The 22,899-nt window shown below is 51.4% G+C and overlaps 2 protein-coding genes across 3 annotated transcripts; one reads left to right on the forward strand and one right to left on the reverse strand.

Moving 5' to 3' along the window:
- The first annotated feature begins 62 nt into the window (after nucleotides 1–62).
- On the forward strand, nucleotides 63–7,064 carry Syde1 (synapse defective Rho GTPase activating protein 1). The gene is given in 9 exon segments (XM_076919627.1): nucleotides 63–211; nucleotides 1,802–1,920; nucleotides 1,922–2,144; nucleotides 2,309–2,953; nucleotides 3,139–3,353; nucleotides 4,113–4,239; nucleotides 4,435–4,595; nucleotides 5,250–5,475; nucleotides 5,664–7,064. Coding segments are annotated over 9 exon segments (2,208 nt in total). The 5' UTR covers nucleotides 63–123; the 3' UTR covers nucleotides 6,068–7,064.
- On the reverse strand, nucleotides 7,064–16,963 carry Hacl2 (2-hydroxyacyl-CoA lyase 2). Of its 2 annotated transcripts, none has more exons than XM_076919629.1 (16): nucleotides 16,828–16,963; nucleotides 16,283–16,426; nucleotides 14,730–14,931; nucleotides 14,475–14,602; nucleotides 14,253–14,391; nucleotides 14,048–14,159; nucleotides 12,387–12,486; nucleotides 11,982–12,079; nucleotides 11,740–11,876; nucleotides 10,377–10,511; nucleotides 8,405–8,519; nucleotides 8,145–8,314; nucleotides 8,000–8,070; nucleotides 7,838–7,909; nucleotides 7,562–7,667; nucleotides 7,064–7,472 (listed from the first exon to the last, which is right to left on the reverse strand). In XM_076919629.1, the coding sequence occupies exons 2-16, from the start codon at nucleotides 16,415–16,417 to the stop codon at nucleotides 7,294–7,296; spliced, it is 1,899 nt and encodes a 632-aa protein (XP_076775744.1). In that variant the 5' UTR covers nucleotides 16,418–16,426; nucleotides 16,828–16,963; the 3' UTR covers nucleotides 7,064–7,293. The 2 variants fall into 2 exon arrangements, with proteins under 2 accessions (XP_076775744.1, XP_076775743.1); XM_076919628.1 differs by lacking the exon at nucleotides 16,828–16,963 and adding an exon at nucleotides 16,675–16,811.
- Between the last annotated feature and the right edge of the window lie 5,936 nt (nucleotides 16,964–22,899).

Here is a 22,899-nt window from a genome sequence, read left to right on the forward strand (position 1 = left end):
TAAGGCCAAGCATTCCCGGAATGCGCTTCCTGCTGGCGCGGGCCGGGGGGCGGGCAGGCCCGGCCGGGCGGGGCGGGCGGCCGCAGCCCCGGGGCGCGCACTCGGCGGGGCCGCGGCCCAAGCATGGCCGAGCCGCTGCTCAGAAAGACCTTCTCCCGCCTGCGGGGTCGGGAGAAACTTCCCAGGAAAAAGTCAGACGCCAAGGACCGCGGTGAGTGCGGGGGGGCTCTCGGAAAGGAAGAGATGGGAGCCCCGCTCAGCCTCAGATCCCCAGATCCCCCGTAGGGTACGCAGCGGGACCTATTGGGTGAGCCAGGACCGAGCCCTGATGCCAGAGAGGAATATGGACCGGATCTTTGTAAGGCGGGGGCCACGGACCGTTATGTGCAGCTGGTCTGAGATGCCAGCCCCTGGGATCCTTGCAAGGCCAGGCAGGGGGGCCTCGTCCCTGACAGGAAATGGGGCCTCGACGGGGCGCCCAGAGAGTGGCGGAGCGGGGGCGGGGGTTGGGGGGGAGGCGGGTAACAGCTGTGCGGCATAGACATGGCCTGTCTGAGTGGTGGGCACACACCAGAAGCTTCTGTCTTCTGAGCCCAGGATGAGAGATCTGGGACACACTCCTGTACCCAACAGAGGTCGTGCGGGGTTATATCTTTTCCCCACCTCCGTACCGTCATCGCGCCAGAGACTGCAGTTGCAACTACTGTAGACAGCCAAGAAACCGTCCTCTTTATTAAGACAGGGAAACTGAGGCACGTGGTTGTTGGGTGATTTGTCCCGAGCCTGTGAACTGACTTTTAACAGTCCTCTGGACTATGCTACTGATGACAGAGACCTGAAACAGAGGGCTAGAAGGTGGAAATAGGAGATGCTTAAATCTGGGGGGCCGCAGGCAGCAAGACGGGACCTTAAAGAAATGAAAGCTATATGGGTAGGCGGCCTAGAAATAACCCGTTAAAGGAGGAGTCCAGCACACCGAGGCCTGCGGGATCCTTCCTCTCGGGCCTTTCCCAGGGAGTCCCAAGGGTCCCCGGGGCAAGAGAAGGGATCCGGGTGCCCACACATAAACACACACAGGAAATCAACCATGATGTCAGGGAGAGAATAGAGCCAAGATAAGGGGGCGGGGGTAATGGGGCACTAACTGTAGAGATCTGGCCTGGGCTGAGGGGCAAGATCCAAGAGGACTTGGGGGCAGAATTTGGGAAATGGGAGAAGGGGCTGAATGAAAAAGAAACCAGCACTCCTGGTCACGTTTCCTGACCTGCCTTCAATCCAGCAGCATCTACTGGGGCCTTGAGCAGGGCTACAAATCCTGTTGTCTAAAACTGCTTCTCACACTGAGCTCCCTCAAGCCTGGAAGGGGGGGGGGGGTGGATGTGACGATATTGAATCTCCTCATAAACAAGACATGGAGCATCAGGAAAATGGCTTGTTCAAGGCCACTCAACGAGAAGGGACAGGCATAAAATTTTAAGATTAATGAAATGTTTAGAAGAAGGGAGACAGAGCCAGAATGACCTGAGGTTCCAAGGAACCTGGACTCTTGAGGGTGGTTCACAGTCCCTTTTGGAATTCTAGAGGCTGGGGCAGGGGACCTCCAAACTAGGACTGCAAAGGTATTAGCTAGCTAGTCGCTAGGACCAAACAAAATAGCTGGTTCCAGGGGGCTCCAGGCCAGCAATGAGCTTCCTTGTCGATTGGTTATGTGAAGTGAGGGCTGAAGCCAGTTAGCTGGACTGCTGCCCTGGACCCCTGGGGACTTGAAAGTTAGGTCTTAACCATCTTCATTCCCCACCAGGACGCCCAGCCCAACGCTCAGAGCCCAACCCCCCAGAACCTGAACCTCACGTCCTTGAAGCCTCTCAGGCTGGAGCAGAGGGACCACCCAGCCCCGAGGCACCTCGGAGCCCCGCTCGGGGGGGCCTACCTGCAAAGTCTGGAGCCCAGCAGCCGCCGATGGGTGCTAGGAGGGGCTAAACCACCAGAGGAGATATCTTTGGGGCCTAGAACACCTAGTAGTGGGGAGCCTGCTGGTGAGATTTGGTACAACCCCATCCCTGAAGAAGACCCCAGACCACCAGCACCTGAGCCCTTGGGATTACAGCTAGCTTCCTCTGAGCCAGAAGGCCCAATCATACAAGGTAGGCACGAACTGTTATATTCACATTCCCGTCTGCAAGCATGTACAAGCCTCACACACCAGACTCCAGGTGTGCCCAAGCCTTATTATACCCAGCCCCCCAGGGACCATAAGATTCATACTCCAAGCCCAGGCCTTGGACTCTGAAGTTTGCTCTCCCTACAGGTGCAGCCCCTACCAGCCCCCCTACCAAAACCTCCCGTACCAAGTCCCCAGGCCCTGCCAGGCGCCTCTCAATGAAGATGAAAAAGCTGCCCGAGCTGCGCCGCCGCCTGAGCCTAAGAAGTACTCGCACTGGCCGGGAACGAGAGAGGACCGCTCCAGAAGGCTCTGTCATCAGCCGCTACCACCTGGACAGCAGTGTGGGGACGCCTGGCCAGGCATCAGTGGCTGGAGGGACTAGGAGCCCAAGGGGTGGGTATCTCAGCGATGGTGATTCGCCGGAGCGTCCTGGGGGACCACCATCACCCACTGCCTTCCGTCCCTATGAAGTGGGCCCATCAGCCCGGGCTCCTCCAGCCGCGCTTTGGGGGCGTCTCAGCCTGCACCTGTATGGGCTAGGGGGTCTGCGACCAACTCCGGGGTCCACTCCTCGAGATCTCTGCTGCCTTCTCCAAGTGGATGGCGTAGCTCGGGCCCGCACCGGGCCACTTCGAGGCGGACCAGACTTCCTGAAGCTGGACCACACCTTCCACCTGGAGCTGGAGGCCGCTCGGCTACTGCGGGCCTTGGTACTTGCTTGGGACCCTGGTGTGAGGCGGCACCGGCCCTGTGCCCAGGGCACTGTGCTACTGCCAACCGTCTTTCGAGGTAAGACATGGGACTTCCTGGAAGGAAGAGCAAGACACAAAGACCCAGCTAAGGGTCTCTTCTTCTATGGTGCCCAGGGCGACTGGGTTTCACAAGTGAGGGAGTAAGGGGATGTCCTAGATGAGGGGAGTCAGGACACAAAAACCCTTAGGACAAAACTGGCTCAGTCCTCTTTGCATCTTTAGGATGCCAAGCACAACAACTGGCCGTTCGACTGGAACCCCAGGGACTTCTTTACGCCAAGCTAACATTGTCGGAACAGCAAGAAGCCCCTGCCACAGTGGAGCCCCGTGTTTTCGGGCTCCCTCTGCAGCTTCTGGTAGAACGTGAGCAGTCCCCAGGCCAGGTGCCTCTCATCATCCAAAAGTGTGTGGGCCAGATCGAATGCCGAGGGCTGCGGGTGAGCAGCTGCCCCCACTCCTGCTACCTTAGACATAGGTACCCCTTCACCAACCAACACTCCCCTACAGCATCTGCCCATTTTATTACAAGATCTCAGCCCTCACAGAGCTCATCCTTTTGGAGTGAGAAAGATGATTGACTTTCATAAATGTCAAAACTAGCTGACAGGGGGAATTAAGAAAGGAGGTAACCTAGCATGGTGGCACCTGTCTAAAAACAAACAAACAAACAAAACCCTGAAGGGTGGGGGGGTGTCCAGGACAGCTTAAAGCAGGTCCCGACTTCCTGACTTGCTTGGGTTAGTCGGAGAAGGCTTCCTGGAAGATATGAACTGTGAAGTCACATGAAAGCGACTCTAGACAGGCGGTCCAACCTGAGGGGTTTAGAAAGCTAGGTTATGTGTCTTGGGTTTTTTTGTTGTTGTTGTTGTTCCTGGTTTTGCGGATTGAGCATAGGGCCTCATAGCCTTCATTTTATTTCTTGAGACAGAGTTTCACCAAGTTGCCCAGGCTTGCCTTGAACATACACAACTACAGTGTATATTACAATATAGCCTAGGTGACCCTCCTGCCTTGGCCTCAGAGCGCTGAACTCCTAGGCCTGGCTCAGGGGTCCCTGAGAAGGCAGCCAGTGAAGATGTGTGTGAGTGGCCCTACCCTCCCAGGGCACACCATCCACAGTCACCCTTGTCCAAACATCCAGACCTTGCTGTCTACAGCCCCCCAGGAAGGTGCTCTTTCTCCGCCTTTATCCCCAGGTAGTGGGGCTGTACCGTCTGTGTGGTTCGGCAGCAGTGAAGAAAGAGCTTCGAGATGCCTTTGAGCAGGACAGTGCAGCTGTGTGCCTCTCTGAAGATGTGTACCCTGATATCAATGTCATCACAGGTCAGTACATCTCTCCGTTGCCTGAACTGTCACCTCCAGGCTGGTCTGGAGGCCCCAGTGAACCTCCTCTCTCCTGTCTGATCTTATTTTTATTTCTAATACCTACCCTCTTCTCACTACCACTGCCAGTCCCAATGAATCCTCTGGCTTCAGAAGCCAAGGTGCCTTAACCAGAGAGGACCCCTCTGTCCACAGGCATCCTCAAGGATTACCTTCGGGAGCTGCCTACTCCGCTCATCACCCAGCCCCTCTACCAGGTGGTGCTAGAGGCCATGGCCCAAGGACACCCAAGCAGGGCTTCCCTGGGTCCTGAGGGCACCAGAGGGCTCCTCAGCTGCCTGCCAGATGTGGAGAGGGTGAGTTGGCCGTGCTAGGAACTTTGGGACACAGCTGATACCAGTGTACTGCTTTAAGGGTGCCTGAGATGTAGTCATCATCCATGATCATCACATGCCAACAAAGTACTTGATACTCATCTGTCAATTCCTGGGTTAAAATATCAAGGCTCAGTTTAGTGACTTGCCCCAGGTCAAACAGCCAAGATTTGTTCAAATGCACTCTACTCAGGCATGGAGTCACATGCCTCTACTCCTAGCACTGAGAGTCAAAGGCACGAGGATTTCGAGTTGGAGGCCAGCCTGAGCCACATAGCCACCTCCAAGCCAGGCTGGGTTGGCTTGCAAACTGAGCAAACAGATCTGCCAACCTAACACAAACAAAAATGCTGGCTGGAAGACCTTAGGAAAGTCCTTGAAATTGCCTAACACAGCGCGTGTTGGAGTTCAAACCGTTCCATTGCAAAGCTAAATTGCCCTTGGCCTTAATCTCAACTTCGCAAAATACGTTCCTAATACTAACACCTCCCCTATGGCTATGACAACCTGAACTCAAGTTTCTCCACTATAAGCCACCCCTGACTATCCTACAAGTGCCCACCCCTGACTATCCTACAAGTGCCACAAGGTTCAGGTTTGCCCGCCTTGTGCCCACCCTGGCAACCCTCTCCACAGGCCACACTGACGCTTCTTCTGGACCACCTGCGACTTGTCTCCTCCTTCCACACACACAATCGCATGACCCCGCAGAACTTGGCGGTGTGCTTCGGGCCGGTGCTGCTGCCAGCGAGACAAACACCCTCTCGGCCCCGGCTCCGTAGCTCTGGCCCAGGAGTCACCAGCGCTGTGGACTTCAAGCGCCACATTGAAGTCCTGCACTACCTGTTACAGTCTTGGCCAGGTGAACACCGCCCATCCCAGTCAGGCTCTCTTACATTTATGCTTCCCTACTACCAAGGGCTGGAACCTCAGGGCCACACCTTTTGGGTGGGTTAAATTTGTAAGCTCGCCTCTCGAAAGGCCAATCAGGGATCTAGAATGCCACTCCTTTGCATCACAATTTACAGACCTCCTTGTGAACCCCTGCAGATACCCGCCGGCCCTCAGAGACCCCAGACATCGCCCCATATTTGCGGCCCAAACGACAGCCATCACTGCACTTGCCGCTGGCGGGCCCAGAAGTGGTGACTCGGCCTCGGGGCCGCGGAGGCCCCGAAAGCCCCCCAAGCAATCGCTATGCAGGCGACTGGAGTGTGTGCGGAGGAGATTTGCTGCCGCGTGGGCGGGACTTTCTGTCTGGGCCTGACTATGACCACGTGACAGGCAGCGACAGTGAGGAAGACGATGATGAGACTGGAGAGCCGAGGAGCACTACCGACTTCGAAGATGTCTTTGATGCACCCTTTAACCCACACCTGAATCTCAAAGACTTTGATGCCCTCATCCTGGATCTGGAGAGAGAACTTTCCAAGCAGATCAACGTGTGCCTCTGACCCCTCAAAGCAGGGGATGGACTCTGGTTACTAAGGAATTGTTTCCTGGTTGCTAAGGACCAGGTTCTGATTACTGGGTTCCAAGTTACTAAGGCCCTGACCACCTAAAAGGACCTGACCAGAGTTGCTCAGACTGAGCGCCTGGTTACTAGGGAGTTGCCAAGGGACCAGCCTTTCATGCTAAAAATCATTCCCAATTCCTAGTGCCATTGTTTGGGCCCTAGCTGCAAAAACCAGGCTCTTGGCATTTTCTTGACACTGATGCCATGGCCCCTCTCCTTAGCACCAGGGCTTTTCTTGCTGCCGGAGACAGTTCTGCTTGCTAGGCTGGCCTCTCTTGCCTCCCCTTTGCAGGGGAACACCAATTACTGTGAGCATCACCCTGGGGTGTTAAGACATCCCTAGTCAACCCTCTTGCTGCTGCCAACCAAACCAGTATTAGCATTGAGCACTACACTCTGTCTCTCCCTCCCTTGAAGTGTCTAAAGACAATCATGGGGTTCTGCTTAAAGGGAACCAGCACCAGGCTTGGCCTCTATCCGTGAAAGGGCAGCCTGGAGCTTAGAGAAAAACAGCTGATTACCCCCAACCCGCTCTTCTAGAAAAAACTCTAAGATGAATCTCCAACCAGCAAATGGAGACAGAGTCTGACTTTTCCTTTCCCCAGCAGCCCTTTCCCACCCTTGAAAAACCGAGCACTTAATCCCTCCCCTTTTGGAGGGACCCACCTGAGTTATCAGGCTGGGGGATCTTTGGTACGGAAAATATTTATTGCCTCCATGCATGTGTGTGTCTGTGTGTGAGGACTTGTGTGCACTGGCCTGTGAGGAGTGGGCATGTGGAACTCTTTCAGGGACCATAGAGTGGGATTGGATTTTCTATTCCCTGGCACCCCAAAATCCCCAATGATCGAATGGGAGAGTTAGGGCCCCTTCCTGCCTCCCACTTTCCACTACTACCATCTTTGTGGACAATAAATAAACCAGTATACACAGGTTCTGCGACTGAATCCTTGGATTCATATAGCCAAAAGATTTATTAATTTTATAAGAGAGAGAGGGAAGAGCTGGGCCTGTGCAAAGAACTGCCCGGGGTGCCAAGGCGCCTCTGCTCTTTGGTTTCTCCACTCCCCACTCAAAGGGTTAGACCTTGTGAGACAAGCTTAGAGCAGGCAAGGATGAAAACTCCAGGTACGAAGAGGCAAGCACGCTAACCCTGTATGATCCCTACACAGAAATGGAGCCATCTCTGAAATCTGTCCTCCCAATCAGGATGTTGACCACGACTGCATGACCCTCCTGGCACAGCTGCTGGCCATCACGAAGTACCTTGACCACTTGATCCTCATTGTCTCGGGAGAGTATCAATCCCTGGGCCCCTAGGCCCATGGCTGCCTTGTGATAATCTAAAAGAAAATATGTCAGGAAATAGCAGAGGGTCCATCCAGAAAAGTAACAGAAGCCCAGCTGGACCCAAAACACCATGACCCCTCACCAGTGTAAGCCAGACTACAGGCCACATCACTGCCCAACCTGGGCACCTGCTCCCGAGAAATCTGGGTCCAACCTGCATCGTTCCCTACCAAGGCTATCACTGGTACCTGTAGGAAAAAAAAAAAAAAGAGGCCAGACGGCAGCTTTCAGTTCAAAAGTTTGACCAGCAACAAGACAGGGGCTGTGGCTCACTGAGGAAAACCCCCAACCCCAGCCCCCCCTGTATGACATATCCCAGAACCCTGGGTGTAAGCTTCCCTTAGGACAGCACAGTCACCTTATGTCTGACGAACGTGTCAAACTCAATGAGGCTGTAGCCAAAGGCTCCATCCCCAAACAGGCACCAAACCTGGAAGGAGCAGAGGAGGGAGCCGACCCAGGGCTGTTAGGGTAGTTCACAGCCCAGAAAGCAGCGAGTCTCCCACATCCAATGCCTCACCTCGGCCTCCGGCTGACACAGCTTGGCCCCAAGTGCAAAACCTGCACCAACTCCCAGAGTCCCAAAGGCCCCTAGAAAGATAAGATCAAATTGCTGTGAAGGGTACATAAAGTGCAAGCTGCCCCGGGTGTGGGCCTTTCCTTACCAGGATCGAGCCAGCGCAGGGGCCCTCTGGGCTGTACTAAGTAGGCAGCAGTGGCCACAAAGTCCCCACCGTCAACCACAAGAAGTGCGTTGTCAGGCAGGGTTTCCTCCACCTGCTGTAACACCCATACTGGGTTTAGGTGCTGAAATACAGGCATTAAAGCCTTATCCCTGCAAAAGGACAGCAGAAGTCAGTAGGGCTGGTTGGTATCAGCCCCTTCCCCTCCTTACTCTTGCCGTGTCCACTCGACCCAGACTGACCGATAAGTCTGCTCCTTCTGCTGGTCAGCTTTCCGAAGCTCCTCAGCCCAATCTGAGGACCACATCTGGCCCCGAAGGCCTTCCACCAGTTTGATTATGAAGGAGCCCACATCCCCTAGGAAAGGAAGAAAGCGTAGCTGTAGAACCAGCCTCAGGGTGGCAGCTTCCCCCTGCCCTTCCAGCACCAGAGCCAAGAGCAGCATCTGAAAGGAAGGCAGGAGAGTGGGCCAGAAGTTTTCTTAGGACAAAGCAGGTGAAGACCCTCAAAAAGTCTCTGAGAACCCATGAAGGGGTCCTGGCAAGATGGAAGGCAAGGCCTGGGAAATGAGGTACAGGGAATTTGAAAACCCAAGCGCGCCTCATTACCTCCCTGCTCCTCACACCTCAGTGACACCAAGTCTCATCGATTCTGGCTTCAAAATATGTCACCCACCAAGGAAATCTTGCAAGCCCAAGCACATAAGAACTCACAGCAAGCACTAAATGGCTGACAGCTTTCTTTCTCCCATCCCCATTGAGAAAGCAGCAGACATCCATTCAGAGATGTGTTTCTCACCCTGTCTGTCCCCATACCAGGTCATGTAATTTCTGTCCTGCTCCCTCCCCAATCTGTTAAATTTGCAGTACTAGGGACCAAACCCAGGGTCTGGGGCATCCCAGGTAAACACTCCAGCACCAAAAAAAAAAAAAAAAAAAAAAAAAAAAAAAAAAAAAAAAAACAACTGTATTTCACTTATTTGCTTGCTTACTGTGTGTGTATATTGGGAGTGAGTGAGCAACACTGAGAGCGTGGGTTCTGGAGCTCAATTTCAGGTCATCGGGTTGACAATCAAGTGCCTTTACCTTCTTAACATCTTGTCAGCCCCTTTTCGGTTATGTTTTTTATTTACTTGTTTATTTTGTTTTGCTTTGTTTTTTAAAGCAGGATCTTACTTACTATGCAGTGCTGGCTGGCTGGCCTGGAACTCTGTATGTATAACAACCTGGCCCTGAACTCAGAAATTTCCCTGCCTCAGCCTCCTTGGTGTTAGGATTAAAAAGGTTTGTGCCACCAAACTTAGCAAACCCCTACCTCCCCTTGGGCATTTTTTTTTTAGGCAGGATATCATACTATAGCCTAGGATAGCCTAAACTCAATGTTCAACCACGGTTTGGCTCAAGTTCTCAGTGTTTCTCCTGCTTCCATATTGGGATTATAAATGTGCATCACCATCACCAGGTGTGGTGGTACATTCTTTTAATCTCTACACTTAGGAGGCAGATCTTTGCGAGTTCAAGGCCAAGCTTGTCTACATAGTGAGCTCCAAGACAGCCAGAGCTACACAGTGAGACCCTATTTTGAAACAAACATGTGTATTTTATTCTGAGATAGGCCTCCTTGCTAAGTTCAGTTATACCAACACACTTCAAACAGACAATCATCTGGCCTCTGAGGTGGAAGAGAACCCCCACCTCCCACCCACCAAGTAGCTGGAATCACAGGCAGGCAGCAGCATCCCCAGATTGTCCAGATCCTTCTAACAGCCCCTCCCTCCCTGCCTCAGCCTGCCAACTTCAGCCTACTGCCCACCAACTTCTAGGAGGAACCTTCCTAAACACACAAGGTGGCACCACCTCACCAGCTAAGTCAAAAGGACCCTGCTGCCTATGCTACAAGAGAGTGCAGGTCCTTAGAACAGTGTCCAGCATAAAAAGGGGGCAAAATCCAGGAGGGTAAGAATAACAGAGAGGCCCAAAGACCATGGTCCACAGGAAAGAGACAGACAGCATTCAGGAGTCGTCACTAGCAAAACCCCAAACCTCCCTCTGCTCCTTCAGAAGCACCCACCTGTCTGCAGGCAAACGTGACTCAGGTTACCCAAGTGTCTCGTGGTGCATGCTCCAGACCTGACATTCAATTCAAGCTAGCTGCAGCAGAGGCAAGGTGAAGAAGACACCATGCACATGGTAGGGACCCTTGGGGTATGCTCACCCTGCACAGCCTCCTGAGGCTTCCAGAAGATGTCCGAGTTGAGCAACATATCATCCCGGTTCCGGTTGACGATGATAACGCTGCTCTTGCGGTTGAGGACACGACCATAAGACAGGCGGAAATCACACACAGCACCTGAGGTAGCAGCAGGGTGGCAGTGGGCACTACCTCACTTCCAATTCACTGTGGCACACCGAATGTACGCCGGTCCCCATCCTGTACTGTCCCTGTATCTGTGCCACTTGCAGGGACTTTACAGCTGTTTACACTTACTGGGGGGAGCGGGGTTCATCCACTAAGACAGAAGACAACTTGCAACCCTCTCCTCCCACTATGTAAGTTCCAGGGATCAAACTCAGGTCATCAGATTTGGCAACAAGCACTTTCACCCACTAGGCCATCGAGCCAGCGTGACTTACAGCTCTTAATTCTGGACAGGCTCTTCTTGAATGGCTCTGATCAAGCATGGTAAAAGCAATGATGTGCCATCCCGAGACAACAACTCAAGAGGCCATGAAGGTTGGGTGTGTGTAGCTGTGTAGCTCGGTAGTACATGATACTTGTTTATCACGTGTAAGACCCTGGGTTCTAGGTGCTAGCCTCAAAACCACAAAGAAGAAAGCAAAAACAGTAGCATGTTACCCAACCAGGCTGGTCTGCTGGGAGTGGCGCTGGGGGACAGGGGACACATGGACCTTGAGGGGTAGTGTGATGAGCACAGGTGAAGACTCAGTTTCCCAATGAGACATACCTAATACCCGCCTCCCACCATCCCCTGGGTCATATATGCGCCCAGCCAAACAGAGCATTGTTACATAACCTACTGGTAAGACGTGAGCAGTCATGAACTTGCCATAACCACTGAATACGGGATACCATCATAGTCCCGTATAGCGTATCAACATCTCAGTCAGTAACAGTTCATACTGTTCAAGACTGTGGTCTTGTGCAGGGGCCCAGCAGTGTCCCAGCCACCCACTGGCTTGTGTATGCACACTCAAAATCCACACAAGAAAATCACTTAGGGACACATCCCCAGAATGCATTCTGTCATTAAGCAGTGCAGAGCTGTACACAGCAAAAGCTATTCTGTACTTGATGGGATACAAGTGTGTAAAAGGTGTGTAAAACACAGCAAGTGCCCACAGGGTGTGCATCCTCTCAGGGAAGCCAGGTCACAGCACAAAGCTGCAGTCTGGGGTGAGTCTGCTGGCTTGCAATATTCAGGTTTGTTTATATGGCCTTTAGAAGGCCAGGGGTGGACGCAGAAGAAGACGTACAAGTGATCGCGAAGGAAGGGTGCTACGGCTGAGGATGGGCAATGTCAGGGCCAGATGAAGGGAGGAGAGGAGGCTGAGCCCACCTGCCAGGACAACAACATCTGCTTTCTTCAGAGCAGCGCTGCGGTTCTGCCGGATGTGGAGAGGGTGGTTGCGGCCCAGCAGCCCCCGAGACATCCCCCCAAGGAAGCAGGGGACACCCAGGGCCTCCACAGCAGCCCTGGCAGGGAAGGGGGTCCAGGCAGAACAGATGTCAGTATGGCCAGGACCACTAGAACACCAGAGAGCAAGACCACGATCTTAAGATAGGGTGGGGGCTCCTCACCTAAGCTTGTTGGCAGGGGTTGGGGGCAGCAGAGCCTGGCTCCCCAGCACCAGCAGAGGCCTCTTAGCCCGGCTCAGGATCTCCACACAGCGTTGAACCTGGAGTGATAAGTAGAGACCAAAGAGCCATTCCACAGGCTGGCAAGACAGCTGGCAGGCAATAGCACTTGCCTGGAAAAACCTCAGGTGAATCCCAAGAACCCAGAACGGACTCCACAAGGTTGTACTCTGACCTCTACATGCAAGCAGTGGGACACACACACACATACATTTTAGAAAATTTCAAAGGCCCATCTTGGGGTTGCCACCAGCCCACAAGATAGAGGTCTCAGTGCCGGCCCAAAGAGAAGATCTGCAACACCTTGTTGAATGGGAGTCATCCGCCAGGAAGAAGAGTTAAAGTCACCTGCTGGGGAGACGCCTGGGGAATATCCAAGGGCAGAGGTCCCTCGGGGCGAGGCTCCCAAGCCCCAACAAAGAGGTTGGCCAGGCAGTTCTGTAAGTACCTGTGAGAACAGGGAGGAACCAGTTACCATGGTTACTAGAGGATTCTGAAGGCTAAGAAAAGCAAAGGGCCAGGAAAGGAATCAGGGGCGATAAACCATGATACAGGGACACTAAATGACCAAGTCTCCAACTCTAACACTCCAGGTGGCCATCCTAACTAATTTGACACAGTTCCCAAAACCACATAACACAAGCAAAGAATGCCAGCACAGAAACTAGGGCTGTTTGTTAGACCCTGGCCCTACAGCACCCCAGCTGTGTGACTTTGGGCCAGTTTCTTCACCATTCTGAGCTTCCTCCTCTGTAAAATGGGATAGTTCCCATATCTACCCTCTTAGGTGATAAGACACATTGTGGTCTGGTCACAGTGTGGCTCAGTGGAAAAGCCCTTGCCTAGTGTATATGAAGCCTCAGCTTCCATCTCCAGCACCACTGCAAGAGGGAAACACTTTGCAAAATGCGGTCTGTGGGAGTTATTAATGTTACCCAGTCAGTTCTTGCAGTGCCTTCTGTCTCCCTACTCACTAGGCCTCAGGCCTTGAGTTTCTAAGGCCCTGTGACACAAAAAGAAATCCTGCCCAGGCCTTGCCCTTAAGGAACATGCAATCTCACTAAAGACAGACCCAGGAAGCAGTCAGAGCTCAGAGCCAAAGCCTGCTTTGTCTGTTAGAGTCAGGGCTATAGGAAGTTAACATGAGGCCAAGAATAAAGGCAGCCATGGGGACTTGGTTTAAAAGGGAGAGACAATCCAGCACCAGAGATGCGGAGACAAGATGACTCACACTAACAGCGAGCCAGCATAGGTACAAAGCTAACTCCTCTTTCATAAAACCCGTAAGATTGGCAAGGAAAGAGCCAATCTTCCAAGTGAGAGAAAGGACATGGAGAGAAGAGGACAGAATGACCAAGAGGTCAGGGAGTCTTAAGAACAAGACTAAAGACAGACCTAGGGCACCTGTCTATGATCCCAACATTGGAAAGGCTGAAAGAGGAGAAGTGTCAAGCTCCAGAACAGCCTGGGCTACACAGAGTTGGGCCAGAATTGTTTGGGCAAGGCTACAAAATAAAATCGCTTTGCTTGGTCTGCACTCAAAGCAGTCCTTGTACAGCAGATCATAGGAACCTGAATATCTTGTCCACTGACGTCACCCCATGCGATTCTGCTATCTAGCACATAGATCTGGCCCACTAAATATCTGAGAGGGGAGGGGCAGGATAAAGACAAAGGGAGAAGCTAGAGATAATCAGGAATGAGGAGGTGGCAGAGATGGAGGAAGAGAAGAAAGGAAGAGAAGAAAACCTCTGAAGCTCTATGCCTGCCCGGCTCTTCTTTCTGCTCACACGGGCCATGCCTCAATTTGCCAGACCTACCAAGTTCCCTCTTGCCTCAGGACCTTTGTACATGAATTGCTTTTACAAGAAATGCTTTCCCTATAGCTGGCTCCTCCAAGTCCACGTGTACTCAAAGAATGAGTCAAAGGAGGAGTTGTGCATTTAGGGAGAAGACCAGAAAAAAGGCAAAAGGTGGAAGAAGGCTATAGAGGGGATAGGAGGACTCACCAGACAATCACTCGACCCATGAGGCCTGTGGGTGGCTTGGCTGGTATCATCTCCTTCTCAACCATGAAGTAAGGATATAGTACATCAAGAGGCAGCTCCACAAACACTGGACCTGCAGGGATAGGGAGATACAGCCTATGGCACCTGCTGCAGCAACTCCCAAACTCCACCGCTTTATTCCGGTCCGGCTCCCTCCTCCACCTACCTGGGGTGCCTGACTGGGCAACAGCTATTGCAGTCCTCAGGGTAGGCACAATGTCCCGTACCCTTCGCACAGAAGCACAGAACTTGCAGAGTGGCCTGAACAGAGACATCTGATCAATGGCCTGAAGTGCGCCCCGTTTCTGGCAGAGAAGGCGTGGGACAGTTATCAGATAAGCTCGAGAAGCCTTCTTGGGGACCCTGCCCACCCTTAAGGACTAGGCACCTGCAGCAGGGTGCTGGCAGCACCACCCAGAAGCAGAACTGGGGACTGTGCCACTTGTGCATTCTTCACTGCAGTCACGGTGTTGGTGAGGCCAGGACCAGCTGTCACTGCGGCCACGCCCACTGTCCCTGGAAGACAGAACTGATGACAACCACTGTCCCATCTCCCACACCCTCACCCCCACCCCCCACCCCCGCCTCTCATTCACAGAGGCCCATGTCTCTGTCACTGTCACTGCCAGCCCCTAGCCCTTACCAGTCAGGCGGGCCACAGCATCAGCAGCAAAGACAGCAGTGACCTCGTGGCGTGTGTCTACCACTCGGATGCCCAGCTTCTCACAGGCCACCAGCAGTGGGGAAATGTGCCCACCAACCAGGGTGAAGACAAAGCGTACACTGTGGGCTCTGAGCACGGCTGCCACACTCTCTCCACCATGCCGGACACTTGTCTTGTCCACCTGGGCCAGAGGAGATGAGGAACCAGACAGTCAGAGGCCAGCCCAGGAGCAGGTACAAGAACATGTAGGAGTAAGAGGATTGAGGAACTTAGATGTTGGTTAGAGACACACCACTTTAAACCCAATTCAGAGAAAGGTACACTAACTTAGCAAATCTTACTGTTCTCTTTGTCCTACAGCTAAAAGCACCAAGACTTGCCCAAGTGATAGAGTCCAACAGAAGCCATGTTCTTTTTGAAACTGTACTGGGGATTGAACCCTAGGCACAGAGTGTTAGGCACTCTACCACTGAACTACATCATCAGCTTTCCTTGTACTTTTGAGACAAGGTCTCACTAGGCTTCCCAGGATGGCTTTGAACTCCTTGTGTAGCTTAGGGAGGGCTTGAACTTGTGACCATCTTTCCCCAGCCTACCAAGTAGCAGACTGAGATAGAGCCTATGTTCTTAAGTGGCTCTGGAGATTATACTGCCTGCTCTAGAGATACTGGGCCAGTCAGGAAGAAAGGAGATGGAGGTTAACTCTACAGAATCCAGGAGAGCCTGGCAAGAGGCATTAGGCCCCTGGCTTAGACTTGTGACTGCTTCCTAGTTCCCCTGCAGGGCCTGGCACCTGGAGTGCCATTCAGCCTATTACCTCCCTCTCCCTCTGCTGGTGAGGCACACGTCCAGCTGACATGCTGCCAGCCGCCATATGCCCAGCACGGAAGTGACTCCTGGCACAGACTGCCCTGAGCATTCAAGCCTCAGGAGCTTCACAATCCCCATGTACCTCAAGGTCAGTGACACTGTCCCTGACTAGAAGAGAAGGGATTGGGTAAGGGCAAGAGTTTCTCAGAATAGAACAAGTGGTTTAGAGTATGACTTGTGGGATCAGCTTTTTCCAAACCTGCCATCTAGAGCAAATACCAAACTTTCCTGTGGATCATTTGCTTCTTGTGGGCACAAGGACAGAAATTATAGCACCTACTTTGGTGAAGGTGGTACCAGATATGCCAAGAAAGCCTCTCCTCAGGAAGAGCTTACTATTAGAGCCCATTCCTTCCCCTGCCTACTTTCAGCCCACCAATCTCACTACGTTTAAACAGCTCTGTTAAAATGACTCAGGCCCCTGGGTATGGAATCAGGCGGAGAGTGTGTGCTGTCCAAACAACGACAATTTCCCCATTATCTCGTACTAGTTACAAAGTTCAGGCCCATATACAGTTTGGCAAAGAGACAGAGCTCTGTAAAGAATCTCCCAACCAGCCACTTCTAGACTAGTCGGAACTCGCTTTCCACACCTGCACAGTGGATGACCTGGAGAAGCACCTTTTGTCCCCTCCTTCCCCTAGCCCTCCTGCCCTAAGCACCTTGTGCATCAGCTGATAGAAGAGCCCCAATCTGTGAGCGGCGCCCAGCACGGCAGCCACCAGTGTCCCAAACGCCAGGAGCAGGAACGAGGGGAAGAATCCCCCGGCAGATGCAGCGGCCGCAGAAGTTTCCATGAGGGGAACCTAAGAAAGAAAGCAGAGCCAGAACCTAGGCACTATATCTAATCCGGAAGCAGGATCGTCCTTAGGACCTGGGCCACACCCCCCGACCTGTCAGGCCACGCCCACAGATGCCTCTAGGCTGGCCTGAAAGCCACGCCCCAGTGAGGCTAAGTCCGCCCCCTGACGTCACCAACTTCAATCTAAAAGTAGGCCACAGCAGGTCAAGGCGATTGCAGTAGCATCAAAACAAGGTTGAAGTCCCTACTTACCTATTTGTTAGAAAGCCCGTGCGGAACCCACCCTCCTTAACGCAGGACTGGGCCTCAGTGGAGAGCCCGCCTCGCGCTTACGTCATTGAGTCGTAAGCCACGCCCCCACCGGATCGCGCAGCATAGGGCACGCCCCCCAACCGGACTCCTGACCTTTGGCCTCCGGCCGAGGTCACATTGCGATAGGATGCTCCTTCAACTCCACTACGTAGAACTCCCTTCCGCCCACCCCCAAACAAGGCCCTAAGACTTTTGCCTATTGGGTAGGTCCCTGACTGCAGTAGAACTCGGCCGCTTCAGGGTCACGTGACTCGATAGTGTGCGGTGGAGTCCCTTTTGCCCACTTGGCTCTGCAGCGCCCCGTAGTCCAGCGTGATGCGCGTGCGCCAAACTAGAGTCTCGCTGAAAAAGCTACCCGTAAAAGCCGTTTATTATTGGTCGCTTCTCTCCCTCGCCTCTAATTGGCTTAACACTACACCGCGCCTTCCACACCCGAGAGAACCATCCCGCTGCACGTTCCTCGGGTGTGGACTGTGACACACCCTTACCCCAGCTCCCCAGAATTGCGCTATTCTGGACCTCAACATATGCAAGCCCCTCCCCTTCCTGGACCACTGTGTGACTTTGCATGATGTTTAGAGGAATCCCTAATGTTTGGTGCCAGCCCGGTTCGGCCATCTTCCAGATGTCCAGCATCTGGGAACATTTTATTCACTCCGATCTTCCGTACAAATCCTTTTCTCCAATTTATGTCTTTTTTCTTTGACTGGCTTTTAATCAGGGTTATCTGTGTAACCAAGGGTTTTGAGCTATTTGCTAGAGCCTAGGCTCAGCAATTGATGTTTAACCATGTAAGCTGGTGTGATGTATGTGCTTTTAATCCCACCATTCCGAAGGCAGAGGCAGGAAGATCTCTGTGAGGCTTTCTCCGCAACCATGGTTTCTGTTTAAGTTCCGTGATAGAACATTTGCCTAGCACAGGCATGTGTACAATTTACCTCCCCCACCCACAAAAACCTACTGAACTATTTTTAGCCAATATGAATTATTTATACTTGCTGGCTGTGAGCATGCCTCCAGTTTCCTCTTGAATCAAACAAATCAGGCTCTTCCCTACCATTCCATAAGAGTTGTTTTGGGAGAAGGCAGGGGCTGGACCTAGGCTCCCTACCCATTTATAGCAGATGTGCAGCTTGGTATTCTTGTGGGTCCCCTAACAATTGGAGCAGGGGCTGTCTCTGACTCTTGCCTGCCATTCCCCTAGCTGGGCTGCTTAGTTGGGACTCAGTGGGAGAGGCCATGCTTAGTCCTACAATGACTTCATGTCCCAGGGTGGGCTGGTACCCAAGGGGAGCGTCCCCTTCTCCGAGAAGGAGAGAGAGAGGAACTTCTGGGGGTGGGAGTGGGGACAGGGTTTCAGCCTGGATGTAAAGTGAATAAATAAAAACGAAGAAGAGTTGTTTTGGGTTATTCCATCTTTCTCCACATCAACCTTCTCCTTTCTGTGTCTTTACCCCATTCTTTCTAGGAGCAGTACAGGGAGCCACTCCTCCCAGCCCTATCAGTGAGAGCCCTTAATTAAAAGGATCAACCATATATTTCCTGAAAGGGGTTTCCAGGTTCAATTACATTTCCAGGGCCAATAAAAAAATAGTATTTGGGCTGGTGATGTAGTTAGTGGCAAAGCCCTTACTTCTTATTTAAAAGGTCCTGGATTTTATCTCCAGTAACACACACACACACACACACACACACACACACACACACACGAGTGGGGGAGCGAGAGGGAGGGAGAGGGATAGAGAAACAGAAAGACAGACAAAGAGACAGAGACCAAGAAACAGAGAGACAGACAGAGATCAAGAAACAGAGTGACAGACAGACAGAATGAACTAGTTACTCTATGTCAGCACATAGCCTTTCCCAGAACATGTCTCCTTTTAATTCATTTAACCCTCAAGAAGTGGCTGCCAGATGGACTTGTTACTTGGTTTCCTCTTGGGGGTCCTTAGTCTCATTAATAAAATGAATTAAAAATTGACTCAGAAAGAAGCCCAAAGACATTTTTATTAAGAGTTTGAGAGAAAAACAACAGTAGAGGCAAGCTGAAAATCCTGGCAGAGGAGATGAAGGAGTTATGTCTTTTAAGTTAGTCGTGGAGGTCAGAGAAACAGTGAGGAAGCCGTGTCAGGCAAGCATGCTTAGGAGTGCTGAGTCATGAGGCTGAGCTCAGATAGCATAGAGTCCCAGTAAGGCAAGCATGCTTAGGAGTGCTGAGTCATGAGGCTGACCTCAGCTAGCATAGAGTCCCAGGCTTTTGTGTCCTGGGGCAAAATAACCATGCCAGGGACTTGTAAATAGAGATAGAGGCAAATTATTAAAAAGGAAAAACACCCCCAAAGGTGGAAGTGGGACAGAGAGCTGAGGAAAGAGCCCTCGAAGGATCTGCCCAAAGAAAGATAGCCATGCATAGCCCCTGCCTCTCCAGTTTGTTTTCCATAGGCTTTTCTCAAGAATGTTCTGTTTGAGCTAGCAATACCCAGGAGTCAACTCACAGACCACATGAAGCTCATGAAGAAGGAAGACCAAGTGTGGGTGCTTTGGTCCTTCTTAGAAGGAGTAACAAAGACTCATGGGAGCAAATATAGAGACAAAGTGTGGGACAGAAACTGAAGGAGGGGCCGTCTGGAGACTGCTCCACCTGGGTATCCATCCCATGTGCAGTCAACAAAGGTAGACGCTGATGTGGATGTTAGGAAGTGCATGCTGACAGAAGCCTGATATAGCTGTCTCCTTAGAGGTCTGCCAGAGTCTGACATATTCAGAAGCAGATGCTCACAGCTACTCATTGATCTGATCAAGGGTTCCCAATGGAGGAGTTAGAGAGAAGGAGCTGAAAGGGTTTGCTGGCCCCATGAGGAGAGCAACAATATCAACCAACCAGAGCTCCCAGGGTCTAAACCACCAGCCTGGGAGCATATAGGGAGGGACCCATGGCTCCAGCTGTATATGTAGGGGAGGATGGCATTGTCGGGCATAGGTGGGAGAGGAGGTCCTTGGTCCCGTGAAGGCTGGATGCCGAGTTTGAGGGAATTAGAAGGTGGGGAGGTGGGAGTTGAGGGGTGGGTGGAGGCACATCCTCATGGAATCAGGAGGAGGGGGAATGGGATAAGGGGTTCCTGGGTAGGGGGGTGGAGAAAATGGGTTAAGGGGGATAACATCTGAAATGTAAATAAAATGTCCAATAAAAAAAATATGAGGGAAAAAAGAATGTTCTGTTTGTTAAAAACCAAGGTAAGTAAAGGCTTCCAGTCTGTCTCCATTTTCCTTTCTCTCTCTCTCTCTCTCTCTCTCTCTCTCTCTCTCTCTCTGTGTGTGTGTGTGTGTGTGTGTGTGTGTGTGTGTGTGTGTGTGTTACTGTAAGACATCCCCCCACATGAAGGGAGGACCTCCCTCAAGCCTCAGGAATTCGTGGCCACCCAGTAACTCACAAGACACTGTTCTTGATGCAACAGCAAGAGGTATATTTTAGGATCAGTCAACTGATGGTCAATTCATAACCCACACAGGAGCAGAGGAATTGACCCCGTCGGCTGGGAGTGGAGGGCTTTTATAGGGAAGAACCACAAAAAATTCATGGAAATAACGAGGGGTCTGTACTAGCACCACAGTGCCTGTTCTCACACCTGCAGCCACCCTAAGTCTGACAGCCAAGGACAAGGAGATGGGCTCTCTGCGGAAGCAACTTGGGTGCATCTCGAACTCATTTTCAAGGCTATCAGCTGGGTGATAATAAACCCGTGGGACCAGCTGTATGAGTATATAATAATCTTTGGCCTCATCAAAGACAGAAGTAGATACATAAAGGGTTAATCCTGAACTGCAAGCCCACCATTTATCAATCTCGGGCACTAAGTGTCTGTTAGCAGGGGTCCTCGGGCTCTATTCTATTGGCTAGGGGTCTCAAAAAGTTTCTATTTTCTTCAAACACACTTCTAAAGTTGTCCTCTGACTTCTACATATATCTTGTGGCACACAGTTGTCTACATATACATACATTTACATATATAATAAAGTGAAATTGTAAAAGGAACAAACCTATATAACTCTAGATTCAGATTCTTTCTGATTCTTTTGTGGGCAATTTCAATCTTGGAATCACAAGCTGTCATTTAACTTTGGGTATAAGCACCCTAAGCCCCACCCTCTAAGGCCACACTACCCCTGTGCCTCTAGGGTGGGGATATCTCAGGAGTCAAGGCCTGCTGCTCTTTGGCCTTGTAGAATAGCAGGTGATCTTAAGCTTGAGGGGGTTGTTTAGGTTTCTGGTTCTCCAGTTGGCATCAGGCACAGGTGCTGGTGAGGTCAGGCAGTTACTCCATCTGCTTCAATGGAGGTCGGATGGTCAACAGCACCAGGAACAGCCTCTTAGTAGCCTGAAAAGTCACTTCTCACACAAGAAGAGCATTCCGGGTTTGGAACAGGGACAGGATGAGGGACACCCCCAGCCAGCGCCACTTTCCGAGGGCAATTAAGTTAAGGTCTCTTTTAGGGTTCTATTTATTCTCTCTACCTGCTGTGAGCTCTGGAGACAGTACGAACAATGGAACTTCTAATTAGTCTCAAATAACTCTGACAATTCCTGACTTACCCTAGAAACAAAATTAAGTAAGACTGTTATCTGATCTAATTACCTCAGACACTTGAAACCTCGGAAAGATCTCTACTCTAGGCTTTTTTTTCACCTAGGTATTTTCTTATTTACTCTAAGTCTCATAAGCCTTTGCTTGCTGGTATACCTTACACTGTCTTATTATTTCTCTGGCCCAAAACCTGAGGTCCATTATACGTTTTAAATCTCTTGACTGTTTGGTTGCACTCATATCTCAAGAGTCCATCTGTGCATTTATCCTAGTAAGTTGTTCTCTGGGGAGTATAGTTCTCCCTTCCTGTGTGCACCAGTGCCTCTTTTTCTCTAGATAGTAGTTGGCAGGATGGCTAGCAATCTGAGCTCCTTCTTTTCCTCTGTGTTTTAAGTGAGGCCATCTCTTAGGCCCATATCCTGGACAGGCTCCTGTATCAAGCCACTTGATCTGTCTGGTTATTGCCTCAGGCCACTGAGTCTCCTCCCTTCTGGTGTCCTGGGCAAAGAATACTCACAGTTTCTGGCTTCATCGGGGCATCTAAGAGATCTAAGATTTCTTCTGATGTGAGCAGTCCTCTCTCTTGGTATATAGCCCTGTGGACATGGGCTGTGGCAAAGGCATACCTGCTGTCCATGTAGATGTTGATTTTCTTGTCAGCCCCAAGTTCCAAGGCTGCTCTCTGCATTTTTCAGGTAGTCCATGAATACATTTTGGTCCATTGGCTTGGAGGAGGACCAAGTGTTGACTTCCTGTGCCCATGAAGAATTGGGTGGGTCCAAGTCCTATCTACCTCAATCACTGTCCTCACACAGAGCTAATATCTTCAACATTTTGGAGTGTTTTTCTCAAGGGCTGGGATTTCCTGACCCTGACTTCTATTTGTTAGGGCAGTCTTGGGCCCTGCAGCTGGCTCCTTCACTTGCAATGTTCACACTGGTGTTTTTCAAGGAGTTTTTTTTTATCTCCCTTTGATTGGAGTCTCTCTTCTCTGCTTTTTCTTAACTACTATAGCCAAGCTTTTCTGTAAATTCCTTTCCTGTCACCTTTCTTTTTCTTCACCTCTCTTTTATCTTTTTTCTTTTCCTTTCTCCTCAATATGGTAGACTTTCTCGGCAACTTACACTAAATCTTTTAATGACTTATCTTGTAGTCTCTCTAGCCTCTGAAGCCTTGTGTACAGTGACAGAATGTCTCTGTGAGCTAGTCTAGAAAGGCTGTGGGCAACTCACCTGATCGCTGCTTAACCTCATGTGCCTTGGTCAAAATTAAGTGGGGTCTCATGTAGCTCTGTCAAGATCTGCCAATGGAATCTGGCATGGGCTTTCAGGTGTCCCTTACCTTCTGCCACATGAAGGTCTCAGTCACATCTGGTCAGAAGTAACCCGCTGTTGACCACGGCCTGATCAATTGATGCTGTCCCCATGTCTGAGGTAACATTCTTTTTCCTGTATCTTCTCTTGCTCTTTAGTCCTGAAGACCAGAACCTACAAGGGTCTTGGGGAAGAAAGACTTTATCGGGGGGGGGGGGACGGTATTCCTCCACTAGATTTATCTAGGTGACTATATTGGGCACTTGGTC

This window comes from Arvicanthis niloticus, chromosome 22 (genome assembly GCF_011762505.2).
Source record: "Arvicanthis niloticus isolate mArvNil1 chromosome 22, mArvNil1.pat.X, whole genome shotgun sequence".
Lineage (NCBI taxonomy): Eukaryota > Metazoa > Chordata > Mammalia > Rodentia > Muridae > Arvicanthis > Arvicanthis niloticus.

Bases quoted from the DNA above. Each gene is read 5' to 3' on its own strand.
- Hacl2 (XM_076919629.1), bottom strand. From the start codon at position 16,417: ATGGAAACTTCTGCGGCCGCTGCATCTGCCGGGGGATTCTTCCCCTCG. The intron at 14,932-16,282 runs GTGCTTAGGGCA...CCTCTGGCCCAG, and splicing joins TCTATCAGCTGATGCACAAG to GTGGACAAGACAAGTGTCCG. The intron at 8,071-8,144 runs GTAAGGAAAGGC...TTATCTTTCTAG, and splicing joins CCTGCGCTGGCTCGATCCTG to GGGCCTTTGGGACTCTGGGA.